The sequence below is a fragment of the Corythoichthys intestinalis genome, chromosome 14 (genome assembly GCF_030265065.1).
Source record: "Corythoichthys intestinalis isolate RoL2023-P3 chromosome 14, ASM3026506v1, whole genome shotgun sequence".
Taxonomy (NCBI): Eukaryota; Metazoa; Chordata; class Actinopteri; order Syngnathiformes; family Syngnathidae; genus Corythoichthys; species Corythoichthys intestinalis.
Genome location: NC_080408.1, coordinates 16,986,563 through 17,005,634, shown reverse-complemented (window position 1 = coordinate 17,005,634; position 19,072 = coordinate 16,986,563). Strand labels below are relative to the sequence as shown.

The 19,072-nt window shown below is 38.8% G+C and overlaps 1 protein-coding gene across 8 annotated transcripts in view; it reads right to left on the bottom strand.

Annotated features, from left to right (window-relative positions):
* The window catches only part of LOC130929769 (receptor-type tyrosine-protein phosphatase mu-like), a 468,571-nt gene that overhangs the window by 365,362 nt on the left and 84,137 nt on the right, over nucleotides 1-19,072 (bottom strand). For all 8 annotated transcript variants that reach the window (XM_057857249.1, XM_057857247.1, XM_057857248.1 and 5 more), the window contains exon 2: nucleotides 8,385-8,507. In XM_057857249.1, coding sequence (XP_057713232.1) covers nucleotides 8,385-8,507 — 123 coding nt within the window. The remainder of the gene's footprint in view (nucleotides 1-8,384; nucleotides 8,508-19,072) is intronic.

Sequence of the window (19,072 nt, the reverse complement as noted above, 5' to 3'; positions counted from 1 at the left end):
TAATGTGTTAAAACAGGTGCCATTAATAAAGGTAACGAGTGGAGCCTCGTTAGACCTCGTTAGAAGAAGTTAGACCTCTTTGACAGCCAGAAATCTTGCTTGTTTGTAGGTGACCATATACTTATTTTCCACTCTAATTTGGTGGGAAAATCTAACCTAATCTAATCTGAAATCAAACCTAATCTAATCTAATCTACAATCAATGTGATTTTCTAGGTTTTTTTTGTCCACATTCTGTCTCTCATGGTTAAGGTTTACCTATGTTGACAATTACAGGCCTATCTAATCTTTTCAAGTAGGAGAACTTGCACAATTGGTGGTTGACTAAATACTTATTTGCCCCACTGTATATGAGCCAGATGTTGCGCATAAGAGTTCGAACTCTACTTCATGTCCAGACAACCCTCTTCATTTGTATCAGCCATGCCGGCTCCCCATAGTGATATTTGAAATTATAATAAGCCGATCAATTTTAATTATGTGAGCCTTTCCATCAGCCACACGCTTGCTGGAATTAATTAGAATGCATTGTAGTCATTCGAAGGCAGCCTTTCTGCTTAAAATGCACAGACACTGCCAGACACCTGAGGAATGGCACTAATGGAACGACAAAGTTTTCATGTTCTAACAAAGCCAGTGATGGATGTTGTTTTCCTCGCCAGAGGATGGATTGCGGCAAACCTCGATTGTGCCAGGCCTCCCGTTGGTGACGCACTCAATTAACGGGGTCCTCGCTAATTTTAAGCAGAACCCCGTTTGCCATGTACGGCCAAACACCAAGGAGAAATTACTTCTTCTTACCACTTTTGATTAATGTGAAGGTGCAGGGAGGTAAAAGGTCGTAGCTGAAATCACAGAAGGGTGACCTACAAATTAACATCTCATATGTGGTCTAAATTTAACGCTGAATGAAAATCTGTCGTATTAATGGCATTGCTCCACTTGCCAGTTAACTCATTTGCTCCCAAAAACGTATAAATACATTCTATTTTATTTTTAATTTTTAATTGTTTTGTTGCTGTTGAATTTTTTATACCGTTGTAGGCTAAGCTCAGGCATTTTAATTTATTTTAAATTAGGGCTGTCAAAATTATCGCGTTAACAGGCGGTAATTAATTTGTTTAATTAATCACTTTAAAATATTTAACGCATTTAATGCACATGCCCCGCTCAAACAGATTAAAATGACAGCAGTGTCATTTCCACTTGTTACTTGTGTTTTTTGGTGTTGTGTCGCCCTCTGCTGGCGTTTGGGTGAGACTGATTTTATGGATTTAAGCACCATGAGCATTGTGTAATTATTGACATCAACAATGGCGAGCTACTAGTTTATTTTTTGATTGAAAATTTTACAGACTTTATTAAAACGAAAACATTAAGAGGGGTTTTAATATAAAATTTCTATAACTTGTACTAATATTTATCTTTTAAGAACTACAAGTCTTTCTATCCATGGATCGCTTTAGCAGAATGTTCATAATAATGCCATATTGTTGATTTATTGTTATAATAAACAAATACAGTTATGTACAGTGTGTTGAATGTATATATCCGTCTTTTGTCTTATCTTTCCATTCCAACAATAGTTTACAGAAAAATATGGCATATTTTATGGATGGTTTGAATTGCGATTAATTACGATTAATTAATTTTTATGCTGTGATTAACTCGATTAAAAATTTTAATCGTTTGACAGCCCTATTTTAAATGCATTCATTGCGCTTGTGAAATGAAAGTGCAATTCTGCATAGTTTGAAAAAACACTCTGGAATTTAATTTTGTATTAGCATTTAATGCGCTTTTGAAAGTGCAATCTTAGCAAGCCTTTGCTTTACAGGTCCTAAAATTTATTTACAACACATTAAAATATTCCTAATCCGATTATTCGAACTAACTAGTTGATTAATCGATTTCTTAAATAATCAATAGCTGAAGCCCTACTGTGCTGAGTGATTATCACATAGTAAATGTAACTTGTAGCATTAGCATAGCATTCACATTAGCATTAGGCCATTGCTAAGGGCAAGTGTCCTCCTAAACTCGGACTTAAAAAAAAAAAAAAAAAAAAAAAAAAAAAAAATTCCATACAGTTCTTGGCTTCCCGGTGGGTATATTTTATTGAAAATAATGTAGCCTGCGGTTTTCCTGCTGAGTGTGTATTATCATGTGATAGATTTGTAGATGCTACAATAAGTGCACATCTGTCAATGTTCATTTGAAATAGTTGGAACCCTTTTTTTAATTTTATAGACAAAAACATTGAGTCAACTAAAACTACACGAAATTAGTCTGAGTTTTCGTCAACAAAAACTAGACTAAGAGAATCACATTTTGAAATGTCTAAAATATGACTAAGACGAATAAGTACTATCGTCCAAAAAAGACCTAGACGAAATTAAAGATCCTGCCGAAAACAACACTGATCAGATTACTAACGATAACCCCCAAGCTGCTTTATAGAAATAAACAGAATGATTCAAAATAATCCGCAGTCAGATCAACACCAGGCTTTTGGTTTGAATTTACGACCTCTGGTGAAAATGGCCATTCTGTGAAGGTTTAAGAAAACCCATTCTGTCGATTGCGCTTGTCCTTTTTCCCTCTTTTCTACCGCTGCGTAATTAGCATGTTGCACGTCTTTCTCTATTTCGCAGCACTTAACCTGTCACGTCAAATTGTAGCTTTCACCTCCTTCTCCATTTTGACCATTTCGAAAAGGATGGAGAGATGCAGTGTGTCTGAAAGCTGAAATTGTTTTACGCTTTGAATGCGTTCAGGTGACTCAAAAAGCTATCTCACCTCCGATTGCTGCCTCGCTCTCAACCCGTACTTAGGAACCTCCGCAAAAATGACCTCTTATAAGAGATTGTTATCCCTGTCTGTTCATGTGAGGGGGAGCCAGGGTAATTGAAGGCATCAACGTGGCATTGACGTTTGAAACAATTTTTTAAAAAATTGCTAATGCTGTAAACATGGCATTTTTTAAAAATTGCTAATTCTGTAAACATGGCAAAGTGGCCATCATCAAATATTGAAGATTTATTGAGTTTGTCACAAAATTAATTGTTGAATTTCATGTTATTATACTGCCGGTGTTCTCTAGGTTTGCGCTTCTGGTTGAATTCCAAAGCGCTACTGAGCATGTGTAACAATGATTCCACTTGTCCACATTAGAAGGCACAATAGCGGCCCCAATAACACATTACAAGGCACAATAGCGCCCCCAATTCATGCAGTGAGTATAAATAGCTGGGCGCGCCGCAGATGGCGCCAGTTGTATTTTGTCATCAGCAAAGGTGAGTTGGATAGCATTGCTAACTTGCTATTAGCTCAGCGCCAAAGAGCTAACCATTTCAATTGTTCTTTAGCACGTTGTGGCGAGACCTGTGAGACTGACCAGCTCGCATCGTGTGCGTCTCCTGGAACTATTTTAAAACACAACGCAGAGTCCAGGAATTTGACGCTCCAAATTAAGCCTGTCGCAATATGCAATAATTCCATTTATCGCACGATAAATAAAAACGAAGGCGGTAATTTTTCCGCTGCAATTTATCGCCGCGCGTGCGTCAGACGTGCTGTTAAAAGTTCGGATTCCTTTTTACCAACTGCGCAAAATGCATGTTCGTTCTAGGTCCGGCAAAAACTAGCGCCGGAGCCAATCGTTTCCATTATATCCTATTGTTCAACGTATACCGGCTGCGTCAGTGCTCCGGAGTGACTGCGGACCATATCCGGCGCGCCGGTGTTGTTGACGTGTGGGCACTCCTGTCAGGAGTGACATTTCACGCGGGCGGCTTTTTTTGTGCACAATGTCGGATATTTACAACGAAGTCCGCCAAAACATTGTTAGCGACTTGGCTGCTACGAACAACCTCGCTTTGACAATGAACAGCTGAATGAACATTGAGTGGCAAATTAAGAGTGTTGTGCTTCAAATTCGTCCTGTATATGAATTTCAATTGTCATATGCTGGTATTGTGTAGTAATGAGCAGATGTGACTTCAGCGGCGTTTGCTAACTTTTTTAATGTGCGCCCACACTAGATATCATAAAATAGCAAACTAGATGTGCTACTTCCCATGCCATTGGCTACGTGAGCCCAGCGTGATTATGGGACACGTAGTCCATATACTACATCGATGAATTTTAAAGTGTCATGACTGAATGGTTGGAAGTTAAGAAGGCCAAAGCAATCCATACCATTGACTATACATAATGTTGCAAATATTGTTAATTCAGTACGTGACACAGATGGATTCGGACCACAAATAGGATGTCTTGCTCATGTAGTAAACCTAGCTGCTAAGAGAGCTGTAGGAATCAACAGTGTGCCCTGCCTCACTTTACAAACAGTAAAGATTGTTCTCAGCACTTTTATACAATTTTTTTTCAGATCAGTAAGAAGTAAGCACATAAATATTATCCACTAAAATGCATGTTTATATGATGGCAATTTCATTTTTTCTCGTTAGCAACAAAAAAAAATAAAAAAAAACAAACAAAAAATATAATTGTTTTTTTTTTTTTTCTCAGACCATTAAATGAATTGAATCGGATCGAAAATCGTGTCCCCCGTATCCAAAATCGTACCAAACCATGACTTAACTGTATTGTTGAATCCCTATGGAACACCTTTGCAGAAGGCATGACGGGAAAAGTTTTCATTTGCCAAAATGCTTAAGTTATTAGTGCAATTTTATTGTTTTTTTTTTTTCTTGAAAAATACATTTTATTTTTTCTGTGTTTCTGTGCGGTATTAATATTGTTGTCTTTTACTTAAGAGGCATGGTCTATTGTTTTTAGTTGTGATTTCTTAAAAAGTATTTTTGAATTTAAGAGTAAATATTTATCGCATTTAAATGGGTGTACTTGATCTATTAATATATACTGTATTCTCACTGTGTTATTGTAAATTGGTTTTAAAAAATTGGGGGTGGCACAATAATATCGCGTATCGCAATAATTTATGAGATAAATTATCGCCCACTAAAATTTGTTATCGCGACAGGCCTACTCCAAATCGCATCAGACAAAGAAAAAGGAGTTACACTGGTGCCGTGACCCGGATCAGCAGCGAATGTTTCGGGGGGTGAGTATAACGGGTAAACGCAGGTCCGTTGTGGAGTGTGGAAACCTCCCTGCAGACTCCTTCATGTAGGGACGCTAGCGGCTGTGCTGTTAGTCGACCTTTATGGCGCAGTGGTTAGCGTCCCTACCTGCCGAGTGGATGCGTCGTGGCACATGGGTTCACGTCCCAGCCTAGTCAGAGGTGAGAGCAGAACGTGGGGTGGTGCTGACACACTGGTTACACATGCGCAAGGCAACCACACTTTGGAAGAGTTCTAACAGGTCAAATGTTCGTCAAGCTGATCTTCTGTACTGTATATTCATTTGTGTCTTTGTGCCTTTTGACCACTAACCTATGTAAGCAATTACGTATGCACGAAAGACTAGCATTTTGATGATATTGCGAGATAATAGCGTGAAGAAGTTAACGTGTGATAAGCAATAAACATGTTGGTGGCCTGGGTTTTTAAGGCATTTTGATTATTGTTCAAGATATATTATTGACATTATAGCGGGATAACAGTGGGACTGATATCGTGCTGCAATGATTAATCGATTAACTCGAGTAATTCAATTAGAAAAAAGATTCAAATTAAATTTTGCTGCTTTGAGTATTCGTTTAATTAAAGTGGCGTTGTAATGGTTTGTTTTGTAAGTGTTTGCATTTAGTTTTATTGATTTGGGTGGATACACTGCCCTTTAGTGGCAACGGTGACTATGATATAACTCATTTCACATGACTGAATCCAGCTGCTCCCTGTTAAGACCAAAATAAGTTTTTGTAAGATTTTGAACTAATGTTTTTTTAAAGCATTCGCAATTTAGTTTATAGGTATATTTAAGTGTTTTTTTTTTTTTTTTTTTTTTTGTGGGAAGATGTGTTTGAACCATTTGTTAAGAGCATTGTAAAAAAAAAAAAAAAAAAACATGTTAGCATTTTATAGCGTTTAAGGTAGCGGACTTTTGCGATGTAAGTTAGCCAATTGTTCTTTTGTTTAACTTACAGTAGATCCTCATTCATTTATCTTTTAATACCCTTTGAGGCTCAGCTCAGGTATTTGCATTTTTTATGTTCCTTATCCGATTACTCGATTATTCGAAGCAACAGGTTAATCGATTAATCGACTACTAAAATAATCGATAGATGCAGCCCTAATCTAATGTAATGTAATGTACTGTATAATATTTCTAAATAGATGTGTCAAAACGTAAGGTAGATTTGTTTGATTTGTTTAGCTGCTATCAACAACAGGGAGTTCACGTCAATGAGGGAGCGCAACTCAACTGAACACCGGTAAGTGCCGAGTTAAAAAAAAAATAAAAAAAAAAAAAAAAAGGTTAATTTTTCTTAGAATGTTCCGGATTAAAAGAAGGGAACAGCTGGAAAAGTTTACTGTCAAATCAATAAATTACCATAAAAGAAATATTGTAGGTTCAGCTGATTGGACACTGTCCATTTCTTAAAATTCTGGCAACAATAGCTGTTAGTAGTTCATTGAACATTTAATTTTTTGTTTGTTTGTTTTGCTTTGCTTTTTTTACGTTGTGGCACATGGGTACGTCAACAAATCTACCAACCACCATACAGTAACTGCATCAACAAATTTATTTTATTGAGCAACCATGTGGCTCCTGTCAGAAATAAACTTTTTAAATTTAAGGAAAGCAGGGGCGTTGCCAAAGGGATGCATGTGCATGTTTCTGTATGTTAGCATCTCTGCAGGATCACGTTTTCAGACAGTGTATTCACATGTGGCTCTTACTCTTGGTTGAGCATAGCTCATTATGTCATGAGTAGGCATGTGCCGATATGATATCCTGACGGTATGATAACCTTAGGCCAAAATATTACGGTATCGCAATTACAGCTCTAAAATGTATTACTTTGAGGTACCTGGGTTTAAAAAAAAAAAAAAAAAAGTTTCCATTTAACAGGATCTTTATTATTCAAAACATTAGCAAATTGGAACATACATATAATGTCAACATTATTACCATCAGAACAAAAATAATTGAAACTTTTTCCATAAAAAGCACATGTGCATGCATGACTCGTAGCATGCTTACATTACATTATATTACCGTACTGGCCCGAGTACAAGACGGCCCTGATTATAAGACGACCCCCTGTTTTTCAAGACTCAAGTTTGAAAAAAGACTTTTTGAACACCAAATCAATTTTTATACAGAAAATAATTACAGTACATCTGAAACAAATGATTATAACAATATATTTGAGAGAAAAAGCATGTTATTTTGCCTCATTCAAATCTTAATATCTGAACATTTAAATATGTAAACTAAAGTGCTATCACATTCGTAAATGAATGGCTTCTGGTTTTTGAAATGTAAAGAAACCAATCTATTGTGATAAAACAACAAAATTTCAATACCTGCATTAACCATCAAGTGAAGTCTAACTGTAACTGTAGTCTTGAAACAAATCTGAATAAGGAAAAACATTGCAATAAAATAATGCAAACTGCTTAAACTTGAGAGTCGCTGAGATCTGTCATGACAGCCCATCGCTTCAATGATATCTGGCGCCATCTAGCGTCGTGAATGGGTATAATGTCTAGACCGCGAATATAAGACGATCCTACTTTTTCAGTGTTATTTCAATGCAAAAAACACTGTCTTATATTCAGGCCAATACAGTATATTATATTATATTATAACATAGAAGGTTGCCAGAGAGAGAAAAAAAAAACATATTTTACCACTGCTAGACACACCAAACACACTGGAGTTAACTCTCGTAGCTGGTGGGAAACGTTCATGACAGTATTTACTAACCTTAATTTTGTATAAATGCGAAATCATATTGGAGGTATTGCCTCCTCTGCGGCCCCCCTCTACAAAGATGTTTCACGTTTCGGTTGGCCCTCCTCCTCTAAACCGCAGCTGTCTAACTTTTCTGTAGCAAAAGTATTCCCATACCAGCGATTTTGTTTTCTTCAACGGGGGGGAAAAAGCTCAGGAGTTTCACCTCCTACAGCCATCGTGTAGCTCAGCTGACTCACTGACACTGAGCACCAACCAGTGGGGGAGGGTTGAGCCTTGCAGCTGCAAGCGAGGGATTTCTGCATGCATTTTTGGGACATAAAAAAATAGCTAATACCTTAGGGACGGTACGACGGAAAATACTTTGGCGGTTTTGAAACCTTGACATTTTCATACCACGGTATATCTTGAAACCGGTAATCAGCGCTTGTTTAGTCATGAGTCTAGAAATGTTTTGGCCACAAAAACAAGCATAAAGACAGTTTTGGAAACCAACCAGCTGATAACTTTCTTCTGAGTTTGATCATTCCTACCTGAGGGCATCCATGGATCGGAGGATGTCTTCTCCCTGGCGTTCACCTGCTCCCAGTCCAGGTCATCGTCTCTGCCTTGGCTGTAACCGCATGCTGCCAAGGGCTTCGCAAAGTTGCAATCGCCTGTGACAAAGGGAAGAAATTTACAATGCAGAAAAATGAAGACATCTCCTGAAATATTCCACAAAAGGGTCAAGCGTGGCCACATGTGCAATCGCATAATATGATTGCTCCCTAAAAGGTATATTTAGCCATTTTTGTGGGACTATGTGTCTGAGCCATTCCTTAAGAGCATTGTAAAAACGTGTTAGCATTTTATAGCATTTTAGCTAGCGGACTTTTGCTATGTAAGTTAGCCAATTGTTCTTTTGTTGTACATAGATCCTCTTTTCTATTTTTTTATATACCGTGTGAGGCTCAGCTCAGGTATTTAAATGTTTTATGTTCCTTATCCGATCACTCGAACTAAATAGTTAATCGATTAATCAACTACTGAAATAATCGATTGATGCAGCCCTATTTCGAATGAACGAACGTTCCCGGTCTAAATGGATCGGGCGTCGAGCACGGTCAATGGCAGCCTTACAGTTACCAGAGACACTATTATGGTTGAAGATTTTGGTAGCAACTTGTTGACCCTTTTTTTTTTAAACATTGCCACCTTTTTAAAACGATATCTCGATTCCTGGCAGGAGCATATCGATAACCTTTTGGAATACAAAGTATCACGATACATCACCATTTCGATATTTTGTCACACCCTTAGTATCGATAATCTTTGTATCGTCAGATCATCGTTATCGTGAGCTTTGTATCGCAAATCGTATCGTATCAAGAGGTACCAAGAGGTTCCCACTCCTAATTAACACATTGTTCATGTCAAGATTGCTCCGCTTGCAAGTTATTCGTGATAAATTCCACCTTGCACAATTGGAATATTCCGCAAAAGTTGCAGCAGTCTCTAGTGAAACCTAAATTGATTTTTTCTTGTTGCTGCGCCCTCACTCTACTCCAATCCCTTTTATTTTTGTGGCATTATTGCAGTGATGAAAGAACACTATTGTACTTGTGTGATCGATTCCTACAAACAGTTTGTTGTTTTTTTAATTCTGGGCACCTTAAAGGGCATGCAGGGAATTAGATATGTTTTTTTTCCCCACTCTGAAATGTGCTTTTAATACACTTAAACATCAAAAGTGCAAGGAAAAGCGTATTAATCCATCCAACTTTCCATGTTCCTGTCCACTGTTCCATTGAGACAGCAAGGCCAAAACAATATGTCATTTCTGGTGACATTCTGCAGCATAAAGGCTACAAGCTGATGGGCTTCTTTTTTTTGTGTGCTTTTTTTCCTTGTCCTTGTTTTCCAATTCATCTCGGCGCTGACATTTTCAGTACAACGTGCAAATGAGCGGCGATCACAGGATAATTAATATCCAGCTGCATAGGGCAGCCGCTAATGATTTATTTGCCGACTTGTCTGCTTTCGGCTAGTTGGGTTGTGGGGGAGGGGGTAGATGTACGAAATGCCAAAGTATCAGCGGTAACGTGTTGAAAAATGGTGCTTTGGATTTTATTTTTGAGGTCATTAAAGCAGAGGATGTGACTAGCGAGCTAACTGAAGTTGGTCGTTATTGGCGAGACCAATCAATGCACTCATTTGTGTAGGGAAAAATATATGAACGTGAAACTAGCATTTAACCAATAATAATGTTGTCCAACCCGTTTAAAAAAAAAAAAAAAAATTAAAATGTCTGGAAATGTTATTCCGCCAAAAGTAGAACGGGTGGAAAGCAAGTCTCATAGACATCATGAATACCTATGCCAACACTACGATTTAAAAAATAAAATAAAATCAATGCATAGACTCCCCCATCAGTTGACAACACAACTCCAACAGACTTTGCACCACGCCTTCCCATAGGGGGCCGACCCATAGAGCGTTGAGGTGACTTTCACTATTCACTGTGATAAACTCAAACACACGCTGCGTTCTAACGCCGGATTTAAGTGGAAATAGGACAAAGGTTTTACTGAATACAAGCAGGCAGGAGTGTCTTGAGTAATTTGGTCAAGGATTCAAGGTACTTATTATATTTTTTCGCACCATGCATGCACTTTGACACGTTGTGAATACAATGAAATGAATGGAAAAAACTAGCCTAACTTTAGCTTTAAATATTTACCTAAAATGAATGATAAGTTGATAACTGCCCGGTTTATTTTTTCGCGTTTAGCCAAGAGTCTAGACTGTTTTACAGAAATTCCGCGATTTAAGCATTTATTTACAAGAATTTGCAACTTAAAAAGCTCTTGGTTCCGTGACTGCCGCCATGTTGGATTAAACAATACCGTAACTTTGGCTTGAAATATTGACGAAAAATGAATGATAACTGCCCGTTTTTTGCTTTTAACCAATAATCTAGACTGTTTTACGTTCATATCTATAGAAATTCCACGATTTGAGCATTTATTTGCAAGAATTTTCTACTTTAAAAAATTATTTGTTTTGTGATGGCCGCCATGTTGGACTTTGTATCTCTACACAATAGCGGAATTTAACCTAAATAAGTTGTGATTGTATATAGAAAAATTTTAATCTTGCTTTTGTTGAGTAAAATGAAGATGATTGTGCATGCTTTCCTCAAGTATTAAGTTTCTGATGTGAAAATTGAGTTATTTATTAGCTGGTGAAAAGTAGAAATTTAAGTTGCTATTTTGGGCAAAAACGTATATGTTAAATATTGCTATTGAGAATGAGAATTTTATAGCAATTTAAGTTTTGTTATACTTGTATAAAAAGATCATCAGGATTTTATTAGTGAACGACTATGCTTTTTTTTTTTTTTTTTTTTATTGTACCTGCTCATGGAGACTCATGTTTGGCTAAGGGAGGTGTCTGTTTTGGTTTTAGGTCACTAGCGGCTTTGGTTTGGAAAATATTTCAATTTCAAATTTTTGAAAATTGGCCCCCTACGGAGTGGCCCTGCACCCAGTTTCCCATCAGCTGATAGTGAAGTCTACGTTTTATATTTCATGCAGCCACATCACTTTTGAAAGTGCTTAGAGCAGTGGTTCTTAACCTGGGTTCAATCGAACCCCAGGGGTTCGATGAATAAGTCTATGTCTATAGTCTCATATATGCCTAAGGGAGGTGCCTGTTTTGGTTTTAGGTTGCTAGCGGCTTTGGTTTTGAAGAAATTTTAAGTAGAGATGTCGACCCGATCAATATGCCGTTAAGTAGAGATGGCTCAAATTCATCCCGTTAACGGCGAATTAATGTTTTTTTTTTGTTTTTGTTTTTTTTTTTTTAATTTATCACATTAAAATATTTAACGCAATTAACGCATGCGCTGCACGACCCACTCACGCATTGTCGCGTTCAATCTGTAATGGCGCCGTTTTACCTATATATGGAGCCTAAAGGCAGCGTTAAATGAGTAGAGTGACTTTTGGCAGCTTTTGGAGCCTTTTTTTATTTGGCTAAAGCCTTACAATCCCTCTCACTATTATTAGAAATGTCATGGGAAGCAATGTGGGGAAGAAAGGTAGGAGTTAATCTTTTTCTTAACACTATGTTATTTCCCAACGCAGAGAAGATATATCAATTGGTACCACTACGCACAGTCATGGGTGCACTTCCCATCATGCATTTGGGCAGTTAAATAGCTACAGTATCATTTACTGAAAGCTCAACAAATACATTAGATGTCAATATTTAGTCACAATATACAAAGTCACATTTATCCTTTAAGAATTACAAGTCTTTCTATCCGTGGCTCCCTCTCACAGAAAGAATGTTAATAATGTAAATGTCATCTTGAGGATTTATTGTCATAATAAACAAATACAGTACTTATGTACTGTATGTTGAATGTATATATTCGTCCGAGTTTTATTCATTTTTTTTCTTAATGCATTGCCAAAATGTATATGATGTGGAAAAATTATCGGGAATGATTGGAATTGAATCGGGAGCAAAAAAAAAAAAAAAGCAATCGGATCGGGAAATATCGGGATCGGCAGATACTCAAACTAAAACGATCGGGAGCAAAAAAAAAAAAAAACATGATCGGAACAACCTTAATTTTTAAGTATTTCAAAATAGGCCCCCCTACAGATCGGTCCCGAGCCCAGTGTACGCCCCCGTCAACTGATAGTGAATAAGAAAAAAAAATTTGAATTAAAACTTTAAAAAATATATAATAATAAAATTACATTGAGGTAAACAGTTTAAGAAAATAATTGTCATGGGCACTATTTTATACAATATGGAAATTTTTAAAGTCCAATGCAGACGGAACAAAATCAAAAATCTTAATGAGATTTGTTAGCAATTACTTCTCTAGACAGCAGTTCCCAAAGGGGGGGGGGGGGGGGGGGATATCTTACCATCAACTGTAGATTTGGAGCCCTTAAAAACCTAGCAGAATTTGTAAAAAAAAAAAAAATGTCACATTGACCAAATCAATGCCTCCATTGTTGCTATGGTAAAAAAATGTTACATAAGTTATGAATAATTCATAGAGAAAAGGCAGACAACAATTGGACATTATGAATACTTCATCTAGAGTGGCAATGGAAAACTTTGAGGGGGGGAAAAAAAATTCCCGTCGAACATTAAAATCTCTTCTTGCGACACTTGATTTGACGTTCGTTTCTAGAAACGAAGGATGCCATTGACAAAAATAAAGTAATATGGACTTTATTACACCTCCTAAAATGTTGCCTGGTACAAATCAGAGAACAACAAGCGCCATAGTTGGACATTACCAACATTGAAGTTTGAAACTATTTCTAGAAATAGCAGATTAACAAACAAAATTCACAATGAACATCAAGGAATATCTCCCCCAAGACATCATGAATTAACCCTTTCAGTTCATCACAGAAAAATAGAGACCTGAAAATGATACTCAGTGTTTGAAATAAATATAAATACTCGTTGCCAAGACGCATTTCCATGATTCTTTGGCCACGGCTTCACCGCTACTGGCTGCCTTCCATCAATATTTGCACTCATTAGTTCCAAGATCCTTCACCTCCCTTTCCTCCGTCCCCGCAGGCTGCCCCCCGTCATCTCACAGCACGACCGTGTTCAAAAGAGGTGGCTTATATCGGTTAAGGTTGATATTCAAAATCGATGGCGTCGGCCAGTAGCAAAATGTATTCTGACTCGGCGGGAGAAGATGAGGAGAAAAAGTCATCAAAAAGAATACGCACAAAGCGCTCAAGTTTGGGGAGGGAGGGTTCTTTCTAAATGAACTCTGCACATTTAATAATGAATACGAAAGGTTTCATTCATGGCCTTCAAAGGACATCATCAACACTTGTGTGCTATTAAAGATTCACTGGGTGCGCATACAAAAGACATCCTCATCAGACATTATCTCTGTCTGAAATGAAAAAAGAATACAGCCTTCCTGTTCTCTTGTATGCCAAACGTATTGATTCACAGTACCGCTCGGCTAGGAATGTAGGAGGCATCTATTGGAGTCAGTCTTTCATTGGTATAAATGCATTTAGAATATACAGAACATCTCAATATTCCTATATTTGCTGATGACAGTGGCAGGAGACGTTTATTTACTCAAATGAAGATGGGTGTGGTGTCCAATCGAAGGGAGGAATCTACCTGTACAAATGGATTTTTAGAATGGATGGATTATAATATTCCTAATTTCCTTATACAATGGTACATTGAGATAAAGTGTTTCATTTTGTTCTGTGACCAAGCTTGTAAAGCAAAACACTCATATTCCAAATCATGTTTCACTGTTGAAATAAATGGAAACGCCATTACTCCACTCCAGCTCAAAATACCACTCTACAATATTTTAACTTATAACACTATATTATTTCAACAATAACATGATTAAATATAATTTGATTTCATTCATAATTACATTTAACTAGATTTAATTCAGCTATTTCTTTTTGTTGTGTGCAACTTGGCCATTCGGGAGTACTGTAGTATGATATTCTCATATGGACAAACAAGAATGATTTATTCAGTTGTTGTAAGCGACTCTGTAAAATAAGTAATTTTACGTTAAAGTTAGTGAATAAATAAATATACAGTACAAGTGTTGCTGCAACGTTTGTTCAAATATCTGTTTCTTTAAGTGTTACTATGGCATCAGAAAAATGCTATTTGTTAGCCGTCAATGGTGTTTCCCATTTATGTATCAGCATTAAGCTAGATATTTTAGATACACAAAGTGTAATTCTCTTTGTTTGGCATTTAGTTTGACAAAAACTTTTACATTTACGTTACATGGAGAGGCATTAAATTGTTTGAATCTCCTCTTTTGAAGATGGATTCACTACCTATCAGAGTGCTGCTAGTTGTGAAGTAGGCTGAGCTAAGTTCACTATTTCACCAAACAGCGCTTGTCCATCCATCCGTCCATTATCTACCGCTTAGTCCGGGGTATAGTCGCGGAGGCAGCAGCCTTAGCAGGGAAGCCCAGATTTCCCTTTCCCCAGCCACTTCAACCAGCGGGGCCTCCCGCCAGTGGGAAATGCCCGGAACACCTCTCCAGGGAGGCATCCAGGAGGCATCCGAACCAGATGCCTGAGCCACCTCAACTGGCTCCTCTCAACGCGGAGGAGTAGTGGCTCGATACATAGTCCCTCCTGAGTGACAGAGCTTCTCACCCTATCGCTAAGGGACAGCCTGGCCACACTGCAGAGGAAACTCATTTCGCCCGTTTGTATCCGGGATCTTGTTCTTTCGGTCACAACCCACAGCTCGTGACCATAAGTGAGGGTGGGAACATAGATTGACTGGTACATCAAGAGCTCCGCCTTTCGGCTCAGCTCCTTCTTCACCACTACGGACCGGTGCAGAGTCTGCATCACTGCAGACGTTGCACCGATCCGTCTGTCGATCTCGCGCTTCCTCCTACCCTCACTCGTGAACAAGACCCCAAGATACGGTCGTACAGGGACTGAACAGCCCTTAACCAAGGGGCTCGGTACCCCGTACTCCTGGGGCACCCCCCACAGGACTCTCCGAGGCACACGGTCGCACGCCTTCTCCAAATCTACAAAACACATGAAGACTGGTTGGGCAAACTCCCATGCACTCTCGAGGACCCTGCCGAGAGTGTAAAGCTGGTCCACTGTTCCACGGCCAGGACGAAAACCACGCTGCTCCTCCTGAATTCGATATTCGACTTTCCAAAGAACCCTCCTCTCCAGCATCCCTGAATAGACTTTACCGGGGAGGCTGAGGAGTGTGATCCCTCAATAATTGGAACGCACCCTCCTATCCCCCTTCTTAAAAAGGGGGACTACCACCCCGGTCTGCCAATCCAGAGGCACTTTTCACGCAATGTTGTAGAGACGTGTCAGCCACGACAGCCCCACAACATCCAGAGCCTTTAGGAACTCCGGGCGGATCTCATCCACCCCCGGGGCCTTGCCACAGAGGAGCTTTCCAACCACCTCAGTGACCTCGACCCCATAGATGGGAGAGATCACCTCGGAGTCCCCAGGCTCTGCTTCCTCAAAGGAAGGCGTGTCGGTGGAATTGAGGAGATTTTCGAAGTATTCCCCCACCGACTCACGACGTCCCGAACTGAGGTCAGCCGTACCCCATCTCCACTACACACAGTGTTAACACTAGACCTGCCAAGGGTGGATCAGTTGATACAAATCCCTTTTGTAACCAGAGAAGGGTCATCTGACCCTAATCAGCATATCTTTTGTGACCACTAAGGTCCTCATTACTCATTCCCATTCACACTCGCAAAATCACAAGGTTGGATTGCTCCAATTAGCATCTTGAGTGTTTGCAGGACAGGGCTGCCTTGACTTTGTTGGACAGTGGACCGCTCAGGCAGGCAGTCGGGCGGACAACCTTTTCACACATTCCAAAAGCTGCAGTTTGCCTGTACTGTATACTGAAGCTTGTGTTTTATGTGACAAAACAGCTGTTTGAGCAGCTGTGGAAAGTTCTTTGGTTATTGTGTGCTTCGACATAATAAACTGTGAACCTTGAGAACTGAAAGTTGGACCTCTCAAGACAAAGTAAAGGTGCTTGATGGGATTTGTCCCAGACGTTCTAGCCCTCAATTTTCTAAAATGTTGACAGTGTGGTTAAAGCTACAGTTCTGGATGCTAGTCGTAGTTTCATGCCACATGGCCCACTCATCATTTTTACACTAAACCAGGAGTTAACAAGTGTGGATTTGCAAATATTCAATATGCTAATTGCAGCTATCCAGAGTGAAACACCCCCTTCACACCTAGGCTGCTTGATTGCTTGTTTGAGTGTTTGAGTCTATTGTTTGAAAAAGCCAAGTAGTCAGTTTGGTATCAGGGTTATTTGACGCCTTTCTGGTATTTTTTTTAATAGGTATTTGCACTTTTGCTGACAATCTCCAAAAACTTGTCTTCCTCACAGAATATGAAAATATATTTCATTGAAACATTTCTGTTAATACAGCAACACTATATATTATTGCAACATACTTGGAAGCAGATGAAGGTCCATCTTAACCGAGAAAATTTTGGTTGCAATCCGTTTTGTAGCTTTATTAAACAGCAGCACCTTTTTTAAACGATATATCGATTCTTGGTGGAAGCATATCGATAACCTGTTGGCTAGTATTGCTTTATGTCATCAAATCAATATATTGTCGCACCCTTAATCGTATCATCTATAAAGGCTGGGGGATTTATTAAAAGCTGTTATTTTCTTTATCAATTCATTCACTTCCAGCCATTTTCACCGGTGCAACCCCCTTCGCTCCCAGCCGTTTTACTGGATTTTGACTGATTTTGCAAGTCCCACAGAAAATTCTATTCTATTACCATATAAACATGGAACCCACCAAAAGAAAGATTACTCTCTTCTTTCAGCAGGAAAAAAAATTTAACTCATATCTTTTTCCATTCTTTAGAAATCAGCATTAGAAAATAGCTTAGTTTGAGCAATTTTCCAATTTCTGATGAAAAAACAGAAATTGAGCTTTTTGTGAAAGCATACATTTCAAACATAACTGACTTTAACACAGCTATTTTTTGCTTTAGTTACATCCCAAACATCTGAATAATGTTTTCCTTTTACAAAATAACAAACAACAATTCAAATAGAGCTTTTGATAGCAAAGTAACAATTTATTTACACATAACTAACTGAGAGATGACGCTGTTGTGGCAGTGACGGACGGGGTAAACTTTTCCCTCATCGCCGCCCGTCTCTGCTCGGCGAGCAGCATGGACTCAATGCATCGTCTGCTGCACTGGTGGGCCCGGTCGTTCTGCTCGGTCGTCCAATCCCTGCCATCCTCCCGGTTGTTCTGCTTGGTCGTTCGCTTGGCATCCTGGATGTCCATTCAGCCGTCTTCCGCCGGCACCCCGGCCGTGCGGCACGTCCGTTCGTTCCGTTGAATCGGGTTGCGGGTCTTACCAAGTGCGCTACTGCCCTCCAGTAGCCAGTTTTATTGCTTTAAAATGGATTTTCAGAAATGTGCTTTGGTGCTAAATTGAATCAGAACCCAGAGATGTCTCTTGTGAAAAAAAATGTTAAAGATGTATAAATACGTCTTTGGGACACTGAAACAATTAAAAATAGAACGTATTTATATGTTTTTGGGAGCAAATATGTTAATATTAAACAATATTTTCTCTAGGGACTTTTTAATTAGCTATCCATGCACATCTCCCACACTAATTAATCAAAAATATTTTTTATATTCCTCAGTAGATCCTGCTATTTTCATTAGCAACTGAGTTCAAATGGGATCAGTGGCCATTAGCCATTAATTATAGCATTTTGGGCCATTAAAGAGAGGTTCCCAACGTAAGCAATCAATAAATCATTAGCAGTGGCTTTGACTGGTACCATTTCAGCTCAGTATTGGCAAAATTACCTATATTGCTTCTTAATGATTTGTCTCTGAATCTTGTCGCCTGGAAATGACAAGCTTTAAGGTGGCCTCAATCCATCAGTAAAATGGGCTGATGATGCCTTGCATGCGAATGACGGTATTAATCAATAGCATCAGAATGCTACATCTCAAAATGGGTAGTTGACATCGTCACACACAATCATGGCCATCCAGCATGACGAAAAACAACAACGGGCCAGTTGGATGTTCAACGAAACAATTTATACCCGAGCGACAATGTGCAACAGTCTTTATATTCTCACACCGAGTACATTTCAGAGAAATCTATCCATCTTTTTCCCTGGACGGCGCCAGAGGCCAGAATCAATATGTCAACCCCTCCGTGCCGCCAATTTCTCCTAAAGATTTTCACCCCCAAGTCAGACTTAAAAGCCCTTTTGTTCCAGCACCTGTAACAAAAAGTCAAGTTTTTTTGCCATGAAAATTTTTCGCTGTGCTGTGGCGTGCTAAGATTGGCACACTGAATGTGAGTGACTGACTGAGGGGAGCTTTGTGGAGGACAAACATGAAAGGCATTTCAATGAGGGATTTTTTTCCCCCCGTTTTCTTTTTTACACTTTTTAAGTTCTACATGGCGTAGTGAAAATGACAGCAGTGAAGCTTTGTAGCGCAAAAGCGGTTATTTTTATGTTATCCAGGCATTTTCTTTATCTCTTCAATTCACCATCCAAAATAATGGAAATAACTGCAATTTTCATGGCTGATACTAATGAACAAAAAGTCAATGTACACTTTTTGCAAGGGCGTAGGTTTGCATAGAGACGG